Below are 24289 nucleotides of genomic sequence, written 5' to 3' on the forward strand. Positions count from 1 at the left end.
GGGTTGTAATCTCATTAGGGCAAGGACCATCTTTTTATTTTTGTGTGTGTATTTAAAGTGTGTAATACAAGGGAGCGGGTCCAAGGATAGAGCTCTTAAGTGCTATGGCAATATAAATAATTGCCCTTCCTTGCATAAAGTTATGACTATGTCCATCTGCTCTTCTGCTCCATATTTACATGCTGAATGCAGCTTTAGTGAATACAGTTAATTAGACTGTGCACCAACTAGCCTTCCGTATTTATAGACCACCTGAGTGCCCTCGGTGTTTGAAGACCACCTGAGCTTACAGTGGAACCACATTAGCAGCATGTTTTCATATTGATCACCGATGCAGCGCAATGTTTCCATAACTTGAGCATTCATTAGCAAGGTCTCTTTCAGCTTCTGAAGCTTCTTGGTTACCTGGGACCTCAACTGGATTGGCTCATGGTTATGGTATGCCAATGGTGACAAAGTTTATCCTGCAGCAGCTGTCTTTTACAGCTTGCAGGTCTGGCCAAGCTAAAGTCTAGTTATGAGATTTCCAGGTAAAAATCTCACTAAAAAAACAAGGGCATTCTATGCACATGCTGGATTCTCCTATTTCTCTTCTCTTTGGGATTGTTCCTGACCTTCAGCTTATCCACCCCTCCCCAAGCATGCAGAAACCAGCCTCATGGCCCACAATGTGTTGCTTTCACTAGTTTCACACTGTGTCAGATACCATCGTGTTTATTGAACATGAGAACAGTAATTTTTACAAAGACTGAAAAAAATAACTCTGGTACATGACAGGAGACAGTTTCACAGGAGCTTCTTCCTTCCTTTTTAATTTTACAGCTCTTTGAAAGCAAGAGTGTTGGTTTATAAAATGTTCAGTGGAAATCCTAAGTTGACTGCTGTGTCAGGTCTAAATCCTCTGGCATGTAGCATCCTGAATGGAGTCATTGGAGTTTTCAGATGTTTGTAGGCAGAAAATACATGATTTAGCTCTGGACTTTACTGACACTGAATATCCCAAGCCACGCCGCCTCTGAGAACTAATGCATCCATCTTCTTTTATTTTCTTCCCCTCCAGAAAAGCTTCATGGGGTTCTCAAGTGTATGTGCATTTCCTCTTCTGGCTAACCTGTGTGAGAAGATTAAATAGTATGTATAAATTTTTCAGTCCTTAACCAGAAACAGAATATGGTACATTTGTTTCTTTCAAAGGAGAAAAGTAATTCTCAGCTTCACAAAACTTCCTGTACTTTACTTCTGTTGGTTTCCTTCATAAAACCACTGTCCAGGTAGCATAGAGGGAGGTTACACAGAGTTCAGGTAAGTAAGAGTCCTTGGAGGCATCCCTGTGCCTTTTCAATACTTAAAATATTTGCATAATTTAGCACAACACACTCAAAGATATGACACCTCCAAGAGGGAGCCATTTTTCTCCTGAGATTTCTTGATCCCAAGAGACTCCTCCATTTCATTTGTTCACCCAGTTGTGGTGCCAATGGCTCAGTGCAGGAAGGCCACCGGCACCTTTATAACTCCATGAGGAAGATGAATTAAGTGGCAGCTGCAAAGTGTAGGAGAATCTCAAGGTATTTAAGAAAGCCGGGTGGATGGCGGAGAGGAAAACCAACTTACAGCAGTGTTAACTTTGAGTCGGTTTCTGAGAAAGGCTGTGGACATCAGCTGGGCTGTTACTCCTAAGGCGTATTTGTCAATGTACTCCAATGAGTTGGAGGAGGAGTCAAGCAAATCTAAGAATAAATGAGTATTATCAGCAGTATATTTTGACTGATTTGACTGCCAAGACTAACTTGCTCACCTATTTCTTCTCATATAATTGAAACTGCAAATATCAGGAGTTTATTGGGAATGGATTGATTAACACAAAACATCTTGTAAGTGCCTTTGAAATGTAAGTCAGGACAAATAATCTGAGTTTGAGCCCTGTGAGTTCAGACAGTAGAAGCAGGAATCAAATTGTATATCATGTTGGATCAAATGTGTTCAACTCTCCTGACCTCTCTCTCTCGTGCACTCTCTCTCTCTCTTTCTTTTTTTTTCTTTTGTGCACACTCTCTCTCTCTTTTTTTTTCTTTCTTCTTTCTGTAGCTACAAAAAACATGTTTGGCAGTTGGACTTTTTGAACTGGTCTGGATCTGTGCAGTTCCTTGCAACTGAACCTTACTGCAGAGAAGAAGTGGCCCAAAGCAGCACATGGAAATTATTGATTACAGAGAGAATAAAGGTTACAAGCCCCACCAGGAGTGCATGTCACCTGTCTCCTCTGTATTTTTTTTTACCACCCTGATGCTCATGCAGTCTGAGGAATCCACCCTCATTGCACCTATTTGCTCTCTGAGCCAGGTTCAACATCTCTTATGAGTTCAAGAGGTTGGAAAAACTCAGAAAGAAAACTTTCCAAGGAAAGGCTGATTAGCATGTCATTCAAAGAGTGCTGCCTGCTGGGCCAAATATGAAAGGCTGCTCAATGTAGGTGAGCTAAGCTGTGTCCCGTAGCCAAAGAGGGGTGTCACGCTTAGGCAGCATCATGTGAAAGCTAGCATGTGTCCAAACTAAAAAGGAAGGGGCACAGAGCTGACACCGTCGTTTTAACAGCTGCTTCAGGTACTGATAAAACCTATAGGGTTGCTGGAAACAAAAGTCACAATGGAATAAAAAGATGTAATATGCAGAGGTTAATGTAATTAAGCACTGTGGGGGACCACTGACGGCTCAGGTCTCCATTGCTTAAATCAAGGTAAAATACTTTTCTCGAATATGTTTGAGCATGGCCAGAAGTTCATGGGACTAGATACAGAAATTGCAAGATGAGATTCTGATCCTCACTTAAAGCATAAGGCCACCTGTGAATTCAGTGTCTAAGGTCCTTCTTCATATTAAATCCACTTTTACCCTATAAAATAAGCTTTTTTTTTTGTGTGTGTGTGTAGCTGCAGCTTGGTATGCAAACTGCAAGTCTTCTAGACTGAACACAACAGGAGAGAGATGGTGTAAAGACTTGAGGGATGAATATGAGAAAGGGTATTTGCCATTTGTTTTTAGCAAAAGAAGGCGCTTAGTCTCCATCAGCATAAGGCCCCATTCTGCAGCTCTTTCCCAGGTAGAAGGACTTCTGCCAGGCTGAGAGTAGTATTTATTTCCAAAAACAATAGTTACTTTTACCACAGATTTGATGTCCTAGTTTGTTTTAGAGACTGAAGTTTCGACACTGCAGCCATACACGAGTCCACCAGCCTCACCTCCAGAGCTCAGTCAGCAGATACTGAAAGAAGTCAGAATTTGCTCCTTTGGACAGAATCACTTTGCTGAAGTACAAGCACGGAGCTAAAATTGAATATGGAGCTGCGAACAACATGCCAGCTATTATCTATTCTGTACGCTTTACCGTGTTTTTTTCTTTCCGAATAGGTTCCCTTCCATATGTTAACACTGTGTTTGTTGTTTTTGTTTTTTACAGTGTCATAAGAAATAAACTGCCTTTTGAAGATTTTGACGGAGATAAATTTAGTACTTTCCCGGTAAGGAAAGCCTTTCCTTTGGTACAGTAATCCCTTGATAATGAGAACGTCTATGGGATTCCTCCTACTTTCTGCAAAGCCTTATTCATTCATGTGAAAATAGGTATAGGAGTGGAGTGAATGGAGGGTTTTTTTGTCATAAAAGGTGGTGTTTTTTCCGGATGAAAAAGCAATCATTCATTTATGCCACTTGGGGAGATGCACACATAAATCTGTGCTCCCTGCAGAAGCAAATTGCTCTGCTGCTGAGTGGTCTGTTTACTGAATTAATAAGAGGTGAAGTAAAGTCATATAAAAAAACAAATTAAATTGCCAGCTTGTCTTATTTCTGCACCAAAGTGTGCAAGGTGTCATTCATTAAAGCTTAGTAAAGGGACTCTGGAATACAACGCATTTACTGGGTTTTATTCCTACACCTTGAGTTAGATTCTCATTTTAGATATTTTAAATTAAAAGTGCAAGAGTAACAATGAACACCCTATCTATGTGCTTCTGCTGGCTTTCAGACATTGAGGGGCTATCACTGGCGAGGCAGAGACTGCAACGACAAAAACATCACCGTGTACCCTGGCAGACGGTAAAGCTTTCAATTATTTTAAAGGCTTCCTAATAATTGTGGCTTCTTGAAGAACAAGCTCCATTTTTGATTTTTGCCATACTCTAAGAGAGCACGTCACTGCTCGTTGCTTGATTTCACTGTGATGGAGATAAGAGGGGATGCTCGAGACCAGGGATGGGGCACATTAGCGTGAGGGGTGGTTCACAGGTTTCTTCCCTTTCTCTGAATTGTCTGCAGCAGAAATTGGTCAGACGGACCAAAGGTGGGGAGGCAAACCAAGCCGCTGAGGCTTATAAGCCTTATGCCACTTGAGCTAATGCAGGCTGTGCCTATAGGGAGCAGCAGGGTGGGAGGGCAAACAGCGGTGCTCGTGGCTGGCTGCTGAGGTCCAGCGTCCAATCCTCATGTTGTGTTGGTGGAAACGTAGAGCTAAATATGTGCCCTTCTAAATGAATATTTTCTAGATGAATACTTCTCAGCTGCCTGAGCATGGACTTCCATGCACACCTGAAATGGAGAGCACAGCCAGTTGTAACAGCATGGCCTTGAACAAGGCCCCCTGCTCTTGCTATTTTACCATGTGCTCAAAATATTCTTTCAAAAATAGAGCTCTCCTCTACCACAGGTTTGTTGAAAAGTTGTTGACCGGGACTGTTTTTAAAGCCGAGGCATTAACCGGCTTGTGACTAGATTAGCTGAGTTTAAGGGCATGGGCTTGGAAGAATTATGTGCCATCAGCCTGGGCAGCACACCTGCATTAGCAGAAATGGGCTTACAGAGTCCGTGTGTAGTGCCAGACTGAATAGATGGAGTCCCCCTGTAAAAGAGACCTGAGCTAATTACACTGTGTTATGGGCCAGAGCAAATCCTCATTGCACGGCACTGAATTTGGATTGAGGGGCTTGGTGGATTTCAATAAACACTTAAAAGCAAGGAAAAGGGCAGGGAAAAAGGGTCTGTCTTCTGCAAAAATCATTCCCATTCACTTCACCTAAATGAATATGCAGACTAAAAGGGTAAGTTTCATTCAGCACCTTCCAGTATTAACTTTAATTAATATTGCATTTTGCTAGGAAAAATTGCCTCTCCTGGATTCAAAGGAGGAAAGACCACCCTTCTGTGCAGAAAGGAATTGCTGATTATTTTATATTCTTAGTGAAAAATGGCACAAAGGATCTGATTTCCTCAAAATCCCCCCTTGCTTTATGTTCTGTAACACTGTATATCCTTTTGTAACTCTGTTTTAGTCCCGATAATTGGGATGTGAAAAGTGACTCTAACTGCAATGGCATATGGGTAAGTAAATGAAGTTACATTACTTCCTTCCTGATTGCTGCTTCTCTTTTTTCTTCCTTTTGAATTAGTCTTCAAATGTTTCTTTTTTATTTATTCTGGTTTATTAACTGATTTGGATTACTCCTATTTATTTACTGCCTTTGATATTCCAAGTAATAAAACTGTATTTATTAAAAAATAAGGAAACATAGGGGAAGCAGTTATGAATGAAGGTTGTTTATTGATGCTTATGATTATTTAAATTACAGCTATTATAATTAATTTAAATGTACATACACTTATTAAAATAATGTAATGGAAAGCATAATTATTATGATGCAGTGCTTCCTGGAGGCAAACATTCAAGAAGAACTGAATTCTCAGCCTCTGTTTTGCACTGCCATTTTTCAGGCACTAGATAGGTACTATCATCTGCCCCTTCTCTCCTCCAACAGGGCGTGGATCCAAAAGACGGAATCCCCTACGAGGAGAAATTCTGCAAAGGTAAATCTTTACAGTCAATACAAGAAACAATGTGTCTTTTGTATTCATTTCATTTCATGAATATTTTAATATTTTCACAGTCATTGCCAACGCAGGGGAAAGACAACAGGCTTTACAACTTCATGAGAAAGGCAAAATGGCAAAATCCTTTTTTTTTTTTTTAACTTTATGATGGGCAAAGATCTAATGTGAAAAGCACAGGCTATGAAAAGCACAGGCTGCTGGTAATTTCCTGTTAAAAGCCAGTTCAGTTATTAAGTTGAAATACACAGATCAGGAACAGCAGCAAATGGAGACCTCACCTCTGCATCTTCTGTGGTACCTGAAGCCTAGCCCAGCATATACACATATGCACAAATAACACCCCTACTAAACAGCCGTGACTACAGTTGCTGCTCACCTTGCCTTATATTTAAATCAGCATCCTGGGGATGAACCATTGCCTGGCAAGACTTTTCAACATTTTTAGATGAAAGGCAGTCTACAAATGCTAAGTAACATTAATTATAAACCACCCAGATTGTTCCAGCAGAAATACTCATATAAGTAGCACATCCACCACCCAGTTCTAAGGAACTTTGAGCAATTTCCTGAGTAATTTGATTTCCCTAAATGTTTATGTACTTTTTAATGCATATTCTATGTGTAGTAAAAATAAATGTTGGCTGCACAGCAGAGCCTCTGCTGAAATAACACATCCATCCTTGAATACAACCAGGATATTTTCTGATTAGCAAGACCTCTCCCTGTTTTTCATGCCTAATACCCAGTTGTTTCTCTAGGGTTGTTGGCACATGCCTGTTAGTCAGTTTTTGCTGCAGATGGAGCGAAAATCCCATTGCAGGGTCTGAGCATTTCAGCCACGTGAAGGGTGGTGTAGCCAGTCACCCCGTGACTACATCAGTTGCCATTGCTGTTGCTCTGTAAGGGTTGCTCTCCATCCTCTGTTTCGGTTTGCTCTTTCTACTCATGTGACTAATAAAATGCATTAATTAGGTGCAGACTCACAAGGGGTCGTGCTGTTGGGAGACTCGGCCGGCGCTCACTTCCACATCCCTCCTGAGTGGATGACTGTCACGCAGATGTCAGTGGTGAGGAATCGTGTTTGGGTTGCCAAAACCTCTCTCCGGTGGGTTGCCGCTTGCCTTCTCCCCTGTGCCGCAGGTTGCCAAAAGGAAACAAGTGCAAAATGCCTCATAGCACTGGAATTTATAGTCATGGTCTCACGTGTGTCAGTGCCCTCCCGTGGCTGCTCTTCTGAAGATAAAAAGGCATAGCCCTGCGCTACCGCCACTCCTCCGACATCTGTGCAATTGGGTCAGGGAAGAGTTTGGCTTCAGTGGCCCAGTGCTGTGCCAGAGACACAAACCAGGACATCTGGCTTTCCACACACGTGCCTGCGGCTCAGGGAGACCCGTGCTGTCTGTGGGATCAGTCCTGCTGTTAGCGGGCTTGTTGGTACGGCTCCTTGCTGTGCTAGTGTTTCAGAAATGACCCTGCTGACAGTCCGGGAGCTTCTGTTTTAGGCATCTGGCTTTGAAATGACGTGTCCTGGATTGTTTTCCCTCATCTGTGGCACATGTGAAATAGGTCTAGTAACTCCAGTCTTCAGGCTCTGAGGCTTGTTGAAGAAATACATCTGCAGGTGTTCGAGGGTCATCCAAGGGTTTATAATGGACTTGTCCTAAAGGGAAGAGTTTCTGTAGTGACCGTAAAATATCACTACCACACTGATGTCTACCTTTGGGCAGTATCCCAGCATTTCCCATTTTCAGACAACAACAAAATGCCCCTGACTGTGAATTATGCTGAGCCTCAGCTGTTGCAGTTCACTGGCGTGGAATGAAATAATTGAGGGGAAAAGATCATTCCAGCAAATTGCAATTGGGGGGGTGGAGATAAATGTGCAGGTATGCTCCTGTCCTTCACTGTTGTTTCCTATCCCGAGCTGGTGTCACTCCCTAGCCAGGGAGGACTGTGCATTGTCCTTCTCTGCACAAGTGTCTGTTGCATGGGGGTGAGCAGATAGATTGTCATTGCTCACCTTCCCTGGTGAAAACCTGCTACTCCTCCACTGACCTCTGTAGAAGGATATGGACATCTTCTGGAGAACAATACTTATTCCAAAATGTCAGTAGTTACAGTGCTGTTGGAGGTCTGAGAGTTTTGTGTATTTTCCTACTTTTGCTCCCAGAGCTGACCTGATTTAAATGTTGCAGATTAGCAGTTGTTTTTCTTTGTTAAACGTTTATGAGCAACAATTAGACGAATGACACTGATGATAGAGCTGATGATGAGCATAATAAATTAGCACTAATGATAATTGAGATTATCTTGTCTATAAAGATGATAATAATACTGATGGTGATGATGATTCTGGCAGTAACACTGGTAGCAGAGCCCTGTATGCAAGAATAGTTTTAGACTATGTCAGCATTTTATTATCACTGTAATGAAGGTTTAGAAAGCATTTCTCTTGCTTGAAGCTTGCTGGTCCACTAGCTGGATGGGTTGAGGGCTGGTAATGGCATGCAGAGACAGAAGCTTCAAGGTCGGGAGTTGGGGTGCAGATTATAAAGTGAGTTTTGATGGCACCTTGTAACTGTCTGATGGGTGTAGAGTAACTTGCACAGGAAGGGAACTGGTGCTCTCTGTGTAAGGCCCAATAAATATATGCTTTCAGTGCTCAACTCCATCTGGCCAGCGTGTGGGGAAGATCAAGGACTGGTTGGAAAGGGAGAAGTGGGCTGCTTTCCTTTGCAGAAAGGGTGACTCCAGGTTAGAGCTAGTGCCCTGAACTGGGGCAAGGAGGGCAGAGAGAGATGTGTTCACTCTCCGGCCTTTCGTAGTCATTCCACTCACAGTATGTAAAATAAAAGAAGTTAAAACATCACTGGAATTGAGAAGCTAAATACAATATATGAGTAAGTAAAAAAGAAGCCTGGACTTCACATGCAGACCCAGAGCTGCTGCAAGCCAGTCCCAGGAGAGACGTCTCTCGTGCACCAGTACAAGGCACCAGGGCTGGCGTCTGTTCCAAGCCCATTAAAAAAGGGATGCATTAAGGTATTGCTTAAAATACCACTTACTGGAGCTAGCAGAAGAAGGTAAAAGAGGATAGTATAGATAGCCTTATGTCCCTTCAGATGCTGGGCACCCCAAGGTGGGCAGCATCAGACAAACCTCTGACAGGGGGATGGCACGGTATGTTGGTAATGTAGAGGAACTTGGAGAAGTCAGTTATAGCTACTCGGGGCAGAGCAGGGCTGGGCAGGAAATACCTTGCAGGAGATGCAGCCCTCCTACAGCTAGCTGAGCTCTGTGGTAGCAGAGCCGCCCAGGTGTCTGGGGTACGTGAGATTCGGGATAGGAAAGAACAGGTTCTTTTCTAGGACTATTTGCAAGCTTTTCTACTGACCTGGCAAAAATACAGTAGTTGAATATTAATGCAGAGATAGAGGGAGTTAGTTCAGTCATATAAAAAAACCTAGTATCTGTGTTTAAACTAAAGCAATAGTAAAAAGTTATTTAATTTGCAGCTCACCTTAAGTAAGAAAGTTGTCACCTGAGCACAAAAGTGCTAGCAAAAAAATTTCTGAGCTAATTCAGACTTTGTCACTGCCTCTTCCTCTTGCTTGTTCTCTGTGTCTTGCTTTCTGTGTGTAGAATGGCAACAGCAGCAGTTTAGCTGCCTCAGGGTTGTGAAGGTGCAATACTGTTGTCTCTTGATGCATAGTATTAAGTACCAGTGGCAAATATCCTTCATCTGTAGGTTTAATTAACAAATTAACTGGCTTCAATCCTTTTTCAGTGTAAGGTCTTCCTCAAGGAGAATGTCTAAGCACATCCAGGGATGGTTTTGTGACCAGAGAAGGTGCGGAGAGTCTATGTCCTAATCTCACAGAAAACATCCTTAACCTGGGACCACAGCAAGAATTTGAAGTTAGGGCTCTGAGAGGGGAGGATAAGGCATTAGCCTCGTGTACCTGCTGTTCCCCCGTGCTGTCAAACTCAAGACACTTCACTTTGATTCTGCCAAAATTTCTTTGATAAGACACGTACGAAAATTACTTTATCAAATGGTTTTCTCTACAGTCAATACTAGAGTCAGTTCAAAGCTTTAATTTCCACTTCAATGGAACCTCAACCCTCTACGTGGAATTCCAAATAGGACTTCCTCCCCCGCCCCCTGTCCAGGATTTTTATCACGTGTACAAGGAAAAAGTTCTGTGCCTGCTAATTCAGATTGATTAAGTGTATTATTTTATTACTTTAATTTTTTCTATATTTTTACGTATCTATTTTATATACTTTATACATTTCATATTTTCCTTATTTATATTTATCCTTATACATGTTCACATATACAAGTGTAAAGTAAAATTTACACTTGGTAGCAATGCTGTGGGCCCTTCTGTTAATCAGCACTACATCAGTGGCAGCTGTTAATTCCTGTTTTAAAGCTAATTAGGTGGGGAAATAATTTTTCAGGAGAGATGCTGAGAATTTAGTTAAGAGGCTCTGCAGAATGGTTGCTTTTCCTGATTATGCTGCACATAGTCTACCATGCCAAGGAGCAGTAGCGATGAGTGAGGGAAGAAAGAGAATGTGAATGAGAAACTTCCTCACTGAAGCAGGCTCAGGATGTCTTTTGGGTAACCGGATGATTAGCACAGGGGTGACCAGATGGATATTTGGGCTGAACAGCTTTGGAATTCAGATGCCTGCGCCATCATCTCGAAGACCATTGTTGGGAAGCTGTTACATACTGGATTTTGGATTTCCCGGTCTAATCGGGAACTTACTGCCCTCTTAGCATCGGCCTCTCACAGGTTAATAACCCCCCTGTGTGATCCAGTGCAGGGGGACATGCTCCTGCCATACGTCCCATGTCAAGGAATGCATCAAGTTGCATCATTCACTTGTCCCTTGTCAAGTCACCTAGTGCCTTCCTGGTCTTTCCGTTGTCTTAAACCTAAGTGACCAAATGCAGAGACCTGAATCACGTTCCTGCATTCTTCAAGGAGGCTGTTTTGGGGGGGGGGAACTTGCAAGCATCTGAGCACCAGCCTGCCCGCACTGATGTAGCTTCAGGCATTCCCAGCCCATTTTGTCTGTCGCCGAGCTTGAGACATGCACTATATCAGAGCAGGGGACTCATGTTTTCCAGCGCTATTTCCAAAGCCTTTACCTCGGAGGCAGTCACAAACACAGTTATCATCCTTCTTAGAGTATGTTCTTTCCACAAAGCGTACAGAGACACTACTTGGTGTGGAAAACGTCCATCACAAGGTGGACATGTCCTTGAAAGCTATAGCTCAGTCATGTTATTTCTCCAGTTAAAAAGCCCCCCAAACAACAAAAAACCCACCCCACCCTATGTAGCACTAGGCGAAGTCACAGGTACCTTGATTTTGAAGTTTTTGACCAACCTGGAACTACTGAGTCCCAAAGTCTACCCTACAGGGATCTAGCTGAGGTGCAGCAACACAGAGAAAATGATGTTGGGACCATCACTGAGGATACCTGCCAGCATGTTCCTGCAGAGGCAGCCGAGCATGTGGCTCTGTCCTTAACCTGCCATCACTCCAGTAAATCCCCAAACACCCAGAGTACAATTACAGGAAGAGAATTTTACAGCTGTAAGAAGGGGATGAGTCAACTTTATTTTGTCTTTCTGCTTGTCAATAGGTTTTGGGTTTGCCAGGCTTTTCTTCTTTTAAAAGGTTCAGCAAGAATAGAGCTGAATATTCATTCCTTTGACCTGAAAATTCAGACACTAAAAATGAAGTGTAATGCGGTAGACATGCACTTTATGGGGTTTAGCAAAGCAGAATAAGTACTGGGGTTTTTTTTGAGGTGGATAGTTTTTGCAGAAAGCTAATGTTGAAAACACTGGTGTGTCTAGTGATGGATATTGTGCTCCTGCTGCTCTGTCCATCTGCTTACAATTGACTTCCAAATAGCTACTAAATGCAGCATTTTTCTGTTTTATGTCTGGGATAGAAGCTTACTTTTAAATCTCATTTTAGAGACAATTTTATCTGGAGATAAAAGCACTGTATATATAAATGTGCTGGAAATGATACCCTTTCTAAGAAGATGCATTTTAAAACTCTTGGATCTCTATTTCATGCTGAATAAAGAGAAAATAAATCCCATGTCTATCTGTAATCCAGTAAATATCTATTTGCCCACAAACTCAAGGGGTTCTCAGGTTTCATTAAAGTAACTGTTTCATACTATGTATTACCTATTAAAAGAATTCAGCATCTCTTTAAATGCGGGTTCAGGATGTCCCAAACACTTATCCCACTGACTTCTTTTTTTGCACCACTACAGAAAACAGGAGTTTGATCTGTGAAAATCTTATTAAAAACATTCTCTAGCTTCCCTCTAAATCCAGTGAATTGCAGGCAAGCTTCTCCCAGCTAGTATTGTGATGACTTAGATGCTGCATTTGGGGGGGAATAAGGTAATCATTTTGCTAATTTCAAATCTATGTGCTTTACAGAGTAGAAATGCCATACATGCTTTTTAAAGAGATAGGCTGTGCTTTCCTCAAGAGCTCTAAGGCTTGCTTATTTGTATACTTAGAATAAGAAGGTTGTCTGTGTTACTTAATGCTATCACGAGGATTTGAACAGTGTTAAAGTCAGTATTCCCCTTCAAATTAAGGGATACTTCAGTGCTTTCAGGATTTCTGGGACCAGCATTTCTAAAGACTCATATGAGTGTTAGGTTTCCAATGCCCTTTTGTGTTCTGATTCTGAAAATCTCTTGCCATAGCAACCCTGAACCTCCTTCCGCTTAAGCGCAGCTTGGCATGTGTGCATTAGCATCAGCCGTGGCTTTGGCCGCCCCGTGTTTCAAGGTAGGACACATCTAGGAGGTGAGAACGTTCCTTCGAAATGAGACCCATCTAGAGCATTTGAGGCTAAAATACGGCATTTGAAGCTAGGCTGGAATAACTTTCTAATCATTGTCTGCTAAAATCTGGCACGTAGTCTGAAGCATGGTTTCTCAGCCAGAATATTCTAGAGAATGGTATTTAAACAAGGCTGTGCTCAGAAGAGTTTTAAACTAAAAGTCAACATAGATCCACCTCTAGAGTGGGACACATTTGCATCTGAGACTAAGCGAAACGCAGTCTGTTAGACCATGCTTTCCAGACTACATTGCTGCAGAGTTCAAGGTCTAGCATTGTTCTGAAATTTCCGTTAACTACTCATCTTCACCCATTGGTCCTGAAATATCTTCAAAAGTCCAGCTTTAAGTGCTTTGCTGGAACGGTGTCAATGCTAAACGTATATACAGTTTTCAAATGCAACTATAATTCTGGGCTCAAATGTTCCTTTCCAAACCAATTTGCAACTCAATTAGGTTCTAGCTAATTCGTATTCAAACTAAGTTTGCAGGGGAAAAAAAAAAAACAGTTAAAAATTATTGGGACTTGTCCAATGAAAATATTGTTTTGGATTGCCAATGGGAAATAATGAGAGAATTGGTCATAGAAGGATTTGTTTTAAAAATATTCAATCATTTTTGGGCTCTTTTTGTACTCTTATATGCTGTGACTTATAAAAGATCATATCTATAGTTTGTTCCATGCTAAGTGACTATTTCAATATTTCTGTCACCTTTAATGCAAAGCTACAAGGAGGCAAATATTGCAAATGGCCAAGCCATACTGTGCCCCTCCACTTCTGCTCATAGCTGTGCTCTTGGATTAAGTGCTTGTTTGCACACAAAACTATCAGATTTGCAGCAGGCTGATTTGGAAGTTCCCTCCAGTCTTAAAAACATATTAATTTTTATGTATATGTATATACAGATACACACCAGGACACATATATGTATGTGAGAGAGAGAGAGAACCAACTGAAAGATAATTAAGCCAGACCCATTTTCACTTTGGTAACTAATGCAGATCTACTGTAAGTAGGTCAAATATGCTGTTACATGCTTTAAACTGGCATCTGCTGTGCATTAGGCTGCTTGGAGCTTGGCTTCAGGATTTCTTCCCCCCCACAACCCCCCTTTTCTCACTTCTCCTCCTCTTTCCCTGCGTCTCCCCCCATTCTCTTACAGTCAAAACCCGTAGGCATATACTCAAGCATAGCTCCCATTCACCTAAATGATAATTTTCTGGGAATGAGGACTTGGTGGGGACCCCAAGATTTCATTCTTCTGTGGCTCCTCAGTTACCTCTGACCCTCCTGGAGAAAGAGTTACCCACCTGCTTGCTGTTTATAGCAGTGAGGGTTTAAGGAAACCCCACAATTGCTTGAAAAGAAAATGAAGCTAATAAATTACACGGATTAGACCAGCCTGTAAGTTCTCTGATTTTATGTTTTGACCTTCTTTTGGTTATTACCTTTTTCATCAACAGTTTTTCAGTATGAGCACACTGGATTTATGCATTTGCCTTTGTGAGCGTACCCCGGACTAGGAGAAACTGAGAATTTACTCCATGTTCTCGTCCTTCTGAGGTGGCACAATTTCTCAAGGCCATTTTTCTCGCCTTTCATGATTTTTGACACATTCACAAATCAAAGTGGAAATGAACAGGGCACTGTGTTTTGAATGTGCAACACGGCTTGCATCTGCATAGAGGCTTTCGCAGAGGAGGCACTGTGTTTTGAATGTGCAACACAGCTTGCATCTGCATAGAGGCTCTCGCAGAGGCAGTTGCCTAAAAAAGCGTTAGGGACTAATACCAGCAAAAGCAGAGAAGGGTAAAGGTTGCATCTATTTGTGTGGGAAGGTTATGGCAGAGCATGCATTTTTCTCCCTGGTCCCCGCCATGCTTAGGGGCCTTTCTGACCCTGTTGCTTCAGTGACGACCCAGAAATTTGCAGTGAGGACCAGGCAGAGGTTTTTCAGGAGTCAGATGCTCGCAGTTCATCCTGCTGGAGAGGGCAAGGGAGCATCGAGTCAATTTGACATTATCCCTCTGCTGCATATGCTGGGGACATCACGCTGTCATCTCTCCCTGTGCCCTTTGGACAGGATGGATGCTGCAGCAAACAGCTGCCGCATTGGTGGTCTACATCTGCAGTACACACTCCACCTCAGGAGGAGTTTTGGGCTCTTCCAGACTTAAAGGGTAGCAGGAGATGCAGTTCAGATATCTCTTCTGCTTTTCCTTCCTCCGCCTCTTGATACGCCCGTCTTACAAGAGTCAGCTTTTTAAGTATATGTGTAAATAGTTACTGCTACGGCTACAGTTACTATTGCTGCTGCCCGGCTAATGCTCCAGCTAAGAAGTGCTCGAGTTTGCTGAAAGGATTTTTTGTCTGTGAGGGTGAAACCGTGTTGATTTAAAAATTTCTCTTTCAGAAATCATTCGCTAATCTCCCAATGGCTTTCACCGATGAGCTTGACTGGCCCCAGTTCTCAGAGATCACTGGATTTCTCAACTCCACCATCGGGTAAGCCAACAGGCAGGGTGGCCAAGTCGTAGCCAGTCTCAAGGTCCCTCAAAGCTCAGCAAGAAAAAAAAAACCACAGTGCTTGAAAGGAAAGATAAAAATGCTAGTCAGCTCTGCTCCTGCTCTTTCTAAAATCAAGATTGACACTGGATCTAGGGATATTTTAAAATCTTTTAAATGTATGGACAATGCACAATACTCTGGCCCAGTCTTCCTGAAATTCAGGGTAGGTTTTAGAGTTGGTAAAATTGTAATTTAGAAGGAGAAAAAAATGAAGAATTAAAAACCAAACTCGCTTTTTTCAAAATTCTGGGGCAGGGAGAAGGGGAGCATTGCTGAAACTGACAAAAATCAGCACTTTCCTTTTCTTAGTTTTTTTTTCTCTTTCCCTCTTCCTCCTGTTTCCTTTTTGCTGCTGAAACAGTGGAATAAATGGTAACCCCGGGGTTATTTCTCAGTTTTCCTTTTCTTAGGTTTTTTTTCTCTTTCTCTCTTCCTCCTGTTTCCTTTTTGCTGCTGAAACAGTGGAATAAATGGTAACCCCGGGGTTATTTCATGGTGTTCCCTTTTTGGGGGCAAACTTTCTTCCCCCTTTTTTTTTCACATTTAGAGGGAAGTAGCAAAAGAATAATTTGGAAGTGCCTGTGACCTAATTTGCTGTGTTACATTGGCTCATGTGGATGGGGAAGGATGCAGGGATAGATCGGAAAACAGAAGTCTCTGCCAGAAGGGAAGGAAAATGAAGTCCAAACACAAAGAAAACACCTTGAAATACCTGCAGTTTTAACTGTGAAGTAAAAAAAAATTTCATAATTTTGTTAATCATCTTTCTGGCCAGCATTAAGAGGCCCTTGACTCCTGCCAGAACTGAAAGATACAGTCACCAACAGTGCCTGGTCTGGTCTGAGTGTCAGATAATTTTTATTTTATATGTCTAAGATAGGTCATGAATACAGTGAAATGCTAAACCAAGCATGAGTCAAGCCTAAAGAGGCTCTCTACCAACAGAATTAAAAAGTTGGCAGAATATATTATTTTCCGGAAAAAATATCTGTTGCACCATACACTTGTACTTTTTGCTCCCTTTTTCCTCCCTGTGCAAAACCCAGGCTCCCAGCCTCAGCTACATTCACACAGCACGTGCTTTAAGGAGGCATACTACTTGACAAGCCAACAGAGAAGATCTATGCAGCCTCCTCTTTCAGAGTTAGCAGCAAAACTAACCTTTAAAAATCTATTACAATGTCCAGCTACTCAATACAGAGTATTTAACTGGGCTCCAAAGAATCTGAAGTTCACAAGTGATCAAAGCTTAGTATTGACCCTGAAGTTGTCAGTGATAGGTCTTGGTTCAGTGTTTTTTAACCTCTTCCACATCTAGAAGAAAAAAAAGGACTGTTTGGGACTTGAAGGCATTTTTAAGAGAAGTAGCTCAAAATCTCACACCACAATGACTGAGTGTGGTGGAGACTGGTAGGCAATGGGCAGCGGGAGGCTCCCGTTTACTCTGAGCCTGCAGAAATAGAGACACAAACTAATGTGATCCGTGCCCATCTTTCCCACCCCCTGATGGGTGAACAGGGACACCACTGGTTAACTAATATCCTCTGACCGAGAAGGTCTGTTTGCTTCTCCTCCTCCGCCTGCCTGCTATGCTGAAAACCAAAGAGCTCGGGCGTTTCTTGTGTAGGCCATTGCATGGTGACTGGTTGATGTTATGTGTTTCTGTGTAGGTAGTTACTTTTACCCAGAATGCTGGGTTGCATCAACAAGGGCATCACCAGCAGAGATAAAGAAGTCATTATCCCACTCTACTCAGCGCTTGTCAGGCCACACCTGGAATACTATGTTCAGTTTTGATCCCCGCTATGCAAAAACGATGTGGACAGGCTGGAGAGGGTCCAGAAAACAGCCACAATGATCAAAGGACTGGGAAGCCTGCCACATGAGGAAAGGCTGAGAGAACTGGGTTTGTTCAGCCTTGAGAAAAGAAGGCTTAGGGGAGACCTTATCACCATGTTCCCCTATTTAAAGGGTGGCTACGAAGAAGATAGAAACTCCCTTTTTACAAGGAGTCACATGGAAAAGACGAGGGGTAATGGGTACAAGGTACTCCTGGGGAGATTCCAGCTGGACACAAGAGGAAAATTTTTCACAGTGAGAACAATCAGCCATTGGAATAATTTCCCCAGGGAAGTGGTGGATTCCCCAACATTGGACACTTTTAAGATTCCAGCTGGGCAGGGTGCTGGGCCAGCTTGTCTAGACTGTGCTTTTGCCAAGAAAGGTTGGACCAGACGATCCTTGAGGTCCCTTCCAACCTGGTATTCTATGATTCCATGATTCTATGATTTTTATTGCTGGTTTCAAAACTTATTGCTGTCTTCTGTTTCTCTGCATTCATCTAAGTTTGCTGTTCTTAAGCCATGATTAAGTTATCTGATTCCTTCGGTGTCTAAGTTCAAACACAAAATCAGCAGCCCCAATAGAGATGACCTTGTACTCGTGGCTGGGAGCGCAGTCTTCTCATCAGCTTCCCTTTGGGCTGTTACCCTTTTCATTTGCATTTTCATTTTTCTCAACAGTGCAAAGTAAAGGAGAGAACTAATCACAATCAGGTGTAACCTGTTTTCACATCAATCCATCCAAGATTTATGGCGTTGGGAAATGAATGCCCTGCCAATATTTCTTCTGTTTTATTTACAGTTCCATAACAACCAATTGAAAAGTCAATTAGTGAGCAATCAACATGATTGTTTTGATAAATGATGTATAACAAAAAGGTTTCTAAACACCTTATCTGAGACCAGGATAAAAGCATCCTGGATGGAACAATTTCAAAGAAACTCTCCATCAATTTATAATTTCTGAGAGGATATCTTGGCTTCCATTTTAGGCCACGCTGTTCAAGATAAAAAAGATTTATGACCACAAAAAAGAGAGGTGGTGAAATAGAAGTATACACATAACTGGGGCACAGAGTTGTTCAGAGACGAGAACATACTTCATTTTTAATATCAGCTGTGTTTTCATCAGTATCTTACGAGTTTAGCAGCTTGCATTTTCTCAATTTATTTCAGAGGCTGGACTGACTCTCTGTATCTACGCTTACGCAGGAGAAATCGCTGTAATCACAGAGACTTACAGAACATTTCCCAAAATGGTATGCTAAGTTTTTTCACTGGTTTTTTTTTAACCTTACTAGTCTGATACTTGGTGCTGCATTAATGAACATCTTTCAGAAAGAAAAAGAAACCCCTTTCTAATTGCATGCATTTCTTATGGAAAAATAGAGATCAGCACTTATTTAACTCAGCATATTTCCTCAGGCTCTGAGTAGGGAGGTGTGTGGCTTGATCACTTTTATCCATGCATTGACTAAGAATTTCCACTGGGCTAAAAACCAGTGTACCCACTGTAACTCTATGGAGGGTTTTGTTGGCCATGGCCAAAAGGGGGGATTTAGAGGGATATCGCTAGTAGTGATGGAGCTAAAAGGTCTGCCCTCCATCTCCTCCGAAGGCAAGCATGCCCCTGCTCTGCACTCCTGCGGGGGATGCTGGGAGGGCCCTACTCTGCACCCCACAGTAGCACAGGGGACTCACAGGGCTGCCACACCGGCAGGCAGAGGGGGCACAAAACAGTTGCCAGTCTCATAGCAAGGGTGTCCGTGATGTCCTGTGACATCCTTTGGAGCTGGAGACCAGCAAACATAAGTTCTCTTGCAAAACTGGGGAGGTCAATGGTGCAGATATCTTAATATGCTCTTAGAACAGATTTTAAAGGAGTAATCAAGGACACACAGGTAAATGAAAATTAGGACAAAACAACACTGTCAAGTTTTAATTAATTAATTAATTTAGTGAGGCTGGCTTAACATCTTCTTTCTATGAAATAACATCCTGTGTTGGCAAGTGTATATGCAGCAGACCTAATCTACCTAGATTTAAGGAAAATGTCTTGCATGGTACCTCACGGGAAATGTTTATGTACAGTAAAGAAAAGGAAGATTAATACAAGAAATAAGAGATGCATAGAGAACCAGCTAAGCAGGGAAGGTTTGAGCTAAGTGAGTTTGAGAGAGGAGCCGTGTCCCTCATGCACCTCTCCTGAGGCTAACGCTGCTTAACATTTGGAGTGGTAACCTTAGATCAAAGACCAAGGTGCACGCTTGATGGCATCTACAAATGATGCAAAACTGCAAAGCATTAATCATCCTGAAGTGGGCCACATCCTTACACGGGAATAATTTAGATGAGCATGGGAACAGCAGTGACAGCAATTGCAGCAAATACAATTGTAAAAGACATGCATGTCAGAGATAATGACGAGACTCTTGTCTGTAAACTAGTGGCTCATCGGCCAGAGGTGGTGGAGGGAGAGAGGCCTTGGGGTGCAAAGGGACATTTGAAGGAACAGCTGGAGTGCAGGATAGAGCTGGAAAGAGACTAAGGAGGTTGCAAGGTGCATCACGCACAGCATTTTCTCTAGAGACAGGGAAACAGTCCTTCCTCACATAAGCCACTGATATGACCTCAGAATTGGGTGCCCTTTGCCTAGGGATGACCGACTTTGGTGGGAATAGATACAGAGAAGGGCTTTGGGGAAGATTAGGGCAATGGAGACTTCTGAAGGGATGTTAAGACACCTTGGCAATTGAGCAAAGCAAAAATTAAAAGGGATTACAGTTTTGAATCCTTCTGAGGCATAAACACCACAGAGTGGGAAGAATGGTTTAAACTGAAGGATAGTTCTGGTACAAGAACGTGGGTTTTCATTAATCCTACCTCTGTTTGGAGGGGAAATTTAAAAAAAGGTTACTATGAAGGACTGAAAACCTAGAATAGCCCTCAAAACGGAGGTGTGGGGGCAAAAAAGAAACCCTGAGTTGTTTCAAGACAGAATTTGATTAAATTTGTCAAAGGGGTTGCATGAAGGGATGACAGTAATCTCCCTTAGAAATTAAGGTTTATGACGTTAGCTTTTGTGTGTTGGATTAGGTGATGTCCCCAACAGCAGGTTTAAAAGATACTTGATTGTTCTGTGATTATCACATTGTGTTTCTATTGTATTTAATTAATTTTCATGCTTCAGAAAACTGGCTGCAGAAGCTTGGGAAAATTTATTCTTCTCAGGTAGATAATTTGGCTTTATGGGATGCTCTTCCTCTCCAACAGATGAGTCATGCTGGCTGCAAGTGAGGAGCACTGCTGCTCCTAGTGCTACTTAGAAACTTGTTAAATGTTTGGGATTTCCTGTGAGATTTAGGATCAGAAAGGGTCTGCCCCAGCCCTCCACCTCTGACAGAGCTCTTACCAGGCAGAAGAGGTTGTACAGACAGGTAGCGTGATGCAAGGATCACTTCCAGGCTCAGGTGGGCATTTTTGCCTAAAATATTGCCTTCTGGTGCCAGCACCGATGCCACTGGCAATGCCTCTCATACGCCTTCCTCCTTCCTGTGGCACACGTGGTGCTCCTGAGGCTTCGGGTCTTCTGCACAAGTGTTTTACAATGTGTTTGGTGTCGTGGGTCGGGTGCTTCTGACTTTCTCGTCTGTAAGTTGCAGGGCACTAGAGTTGGTGGCTCCCATTATTGCAGTCCCCCAGATGTGCTTTTTGGTGAGAGAATAAAAAAATAGGCCAAACTAGATGGTCAATGGATGGCTAGGTGTCAATGGTTCTTCTCATTTATATCCAGTTCATTTCAGTACCTGATACCCTATTACCTTGTTCTGCTCTCTTTATGTTAATGGGGTTGTACTTCCTGCTCTTACCTTTTCCCAATTCCCTCATAGACTTTAAAAAAAGAAGATCTCTCACTGTGTACATCATTCCTTTTTCTCTCCACGTACCTCCTTTCCACTTAGACTACAGGCACCTGCAGGATATAAAAGGAGGTGAGCCTGTGTCAGGGCGAAAGACTCTGAAGAAAATTGAGAAGAGAATTTAAAAAAGGGAAAAATTACAAGTGATAGAAAAATCCCAGGATATCTTCCCTCAGTATCTTCCTTTAATCATCGCACTGACACCATATTGTAAAGGTTCGCTTTTATTGCCTCATTTGGCGTAATAGTTCCCCCAAATGGGAGGATTTAAATCGCCACTCTGTGTCAGTAAAGCAAAAAGCTGGCCACCAAACTGACCTAGCCCCACCTGGGACAACTTAACCTTCCTCTGAAGATGACGCTTCACAGCCCTACGTGTATGCAATGAGAGGACGAGACACTAGAGATGCGGTTTTTATGGGGAAAGCATGCAGCCAAGAGCCGGAGCCCAGGGTTGGCAAGCCGAGGCGGGGACCGAGAGCAATGATTGCCTCCAGCCCCGCTACAGAAGCACCAGCGCTGTGTCAGAGCTCAGCACAGAGGGACTTTCCCCCGTTGCCCTTCTCAGGACATGCGTCTTCACCCCGGAGGAAGGCTTCCCCAACCTCCATGCTAGCAGGATTTCTGCCTTTCCTTTCTTAAAAAATCCCATTATCCCCTGGAGATGGTGGACCCTTGCCTCCTCTGCAGCTGGCTGCGGGGTAGGGTGCTCAGCCAGGGTCAGTGAGGGTGCCCCTTAGCTCTCTGTGTATGTAACCCATGGCCCATGAATATATTCACATCAGAATTGCTGATGTTCATTTTGAGTGAGCAGCTTTGCTCACCCGGCACCCCACAAGACGCTGGGTATATGAGATATAGGTTAACAATTCGTAACAAATCTGTTCTATGTCACTGTTACTGCTTTCAGCTTGTGGTTGCACAACAAGCAGCTCACAGTCCTAATCAATGTTTTCCATGAAAGTGGCTTGCTGAACAGTTTTCTACAGATAATTTTTATTGGTTCATTGTTTTCAGTATGGTTTTGGTGTCTTGCCTTCCAGCAGCTTCACACAGGTTTGTAGGCCATGTGCTATTTCTGGTTTTTGACTAGGTGAGTGTGATCCTCAGGTGTGAGGGCCGGGCATGAATGCTTAGGTGTGGAGTTAGAAAGTTCTTCTAAATGTTCTCCAGAACTTGTTGAAGATCCCTTGTTTTGATATAAGCGTCCTGATAGTAAAATCAGTTGCTAAAATATTCCACAAAATCATTAGATAAACATGGAGAAAGTGAATACCCTCAGAATTTCTAAATAATTACAGAACAGTCTTGCGATTGTCATCCATGTTTTGCATGTATATTATTGTATGCTATTTCAAAACATGGGTATTGTATATTCCTTTGCCATTTGTAGTCTGATCTGTCTCTTTGGGATTCTTGCCTTTGACCAGAAAAACTAGGCCTTGTTAACACATGCTGTGGCTCACTGAGCTATCAAGCACCAGATATCTCACACTGGCTTCAAAAACACTTAAGAAATACTGGTTTTTTTTTTTTTCCTTCACCTGTCTTGGAAATTCTAGTCCACCTGGAGTTCATTTGGGGAAAACCAGAGACTTTTTCTTTGCACTGTTACATTTCCAATTGCTTTTACAGCATAAGGGAGCAAAAGATTAGAAGTCAATAAGCCATTCTTGTCCACGCAGCACTTTTGGTGCTATCTGGACCCAGGCTCTTTGAGAGCACATTAGTGCTGCTCCTTGTCAGCCACACAAGGTCTAAAAGCAAGAAAATCGAGAAGTGCAGCTCCAGTATTCCAAGGTTTATGAAATCTGGGGTTGCTCACAAGCGGAAGCAAACCCAACCCTGACTCCTCAACCAAAACTAAAAAACCCCACTGGTCTGAAAATCTTTGGAAAGCAACAGAGAGGGGGACAGGAGAGATCCAGGAATAGCTGCCAGGACAGTCAGACAGTGTAAGGGTAACTGTTCTGCCTCATCTTTTTTTCTCTCTTGAATGTTTTCATCACAGATTGCATCCTGTATCACAAAAACTTCCCTGAAGACTCAATTTACCCATGAAAACAGTTCTCTAAAAAACCCTTTCATTTTCTTGATGTTTTTACTTGATTTGTAACTGTGCTAATGCTTTCCATGGAGCTACTTATAACTACCTACGCTCGTGGAAGTAATACATACCCAAGAACAGCTTCTTACTTTTTTGTAAATACATTTTTAATTTCTAGAGATCCCAATCGTTTATTTGTGCTGGAACTGCAGCCCCAGTCCGGGGAGCCATGCAGCAGAATGGCTGAAGAGAGGGGTGTTGAACTCTAGCTGAAAGAAAGGCTATTAAAAAGAAAAAAATCAACTGGCAGTAGTTATGTTCCAAGCCATGTTTTCTAAGGATTCTGCTGAAAAGAGCTTCTCGACGGAAGGGCTGGATTTTGAATGGACCAGCAACCATCAGGAGAGAAGCAGCAGACAGATATATTCATTTTTAGCTTGGAAGAACTGGATTATTTAAAACATAAAGGATTCCTTGATATATTTGGTTGGCATCACTGCGAGTGATAATAACAAAGGCACCACTATCAAAATGCAAAGTGTATTATTGCTACCTCAGGGGTTTCTCTCTTAGATCTTTCCCCTATACCGATCCAGCAGGGATTTAATGATGTTCTGTCCACAAGTTTCCCCCCAAGAGCTGCGGGGAGGACAGGATTTGCTCCTCAAAGCAAGCTTCAGAGGCACAATGCAGAAAAGAGGAGAAGAGAGAGACACCAGGGAAGAGCTGAGCGAAGAATAGAGGGAGTGTAATACAAGAGGAGAAGGAGCGAGAAAAAGAGGAGAGAGTGAAAATACTGCAAAATAAAAGCAAGTACAACCTGTAGGGCCTGCTTCTCTGAAGTTTATGTTTCTGTACGTTGCTGTGAGGTAAGCTTCTTGCAATCACAGTCCTAGTCTAATCTTGAACAAAGCATAAAGCCTTTTTTGGCTCCTCGTTTGCTATGACTCTTGCACTGCAGGTGATGGAGTTTGATTTGTGCGCTGTGGATAGTTGGAATGTATATGCACAGCCTTTAAAGACCTGCTAGTAAGTTTTATGCATAAAAGCTTTCCTAACTGGGAATGCTTTTCTCGTTCAAGACATAAATGAAAGATTATAGATGCTCACAGATGCTTAGGTGTAGTT

The 24289-nt window shown here is 42.5% G+C and overlaps 1 protein-coding gene across 1 annotated transcript in view; it reads left to right on the forward strand.

The window, feature by feature from the left end:
* The window catches only part of AOAH (acyloxyacyl hydrolase), an 85790-nt gene that overhangs the window by 35288 nt on the left and 26213 nt on the right, over positions 1–24289 (forward strand). The window contains exons 7-14 of the mRNA XM_009273467.2: positions 1061–1131; positions 3458–3518; positions 4025–4095; positions 5325–5373; positions 5808–5856; positions 6853–6947; positions 15199–15290; positions 18371–18453. Coding sequence (XP_009271742.1) covers positions 1061–1131; positions 3458–3518; positions 4025–4095; positions 5325–5373; positions 5808–5856; positions 6853–6947; positions 15199–15290; positions 18371–18453 — 571 coding nt within the window. The remainder of the gene's footprint in view (positions 1–1060; positions 1132–3457; positions 3519–4024; positions 4096–5324; positions 5374–5807; positions 5857–6852; positions 6948–15198; positions 15291–18370; positions 18454–24289) is intronic.

Source organism: Aptenodytes forsteri, unplaced genomic scaffold, assembly GCF_000699145.1.
Source record: "Aptenodytes forsteri isolate BGI_AS27 unplaced genomic scaffold, ASM69914v1 Scaffold270, whole genome shotgun sequence".
Lineage (NCBI taxonomy): Eukaryota > Metazoa > Chordata > Aves > Sphenisciformes > Spheniscidae > Aptenodytes > Aptenodytes forsteri.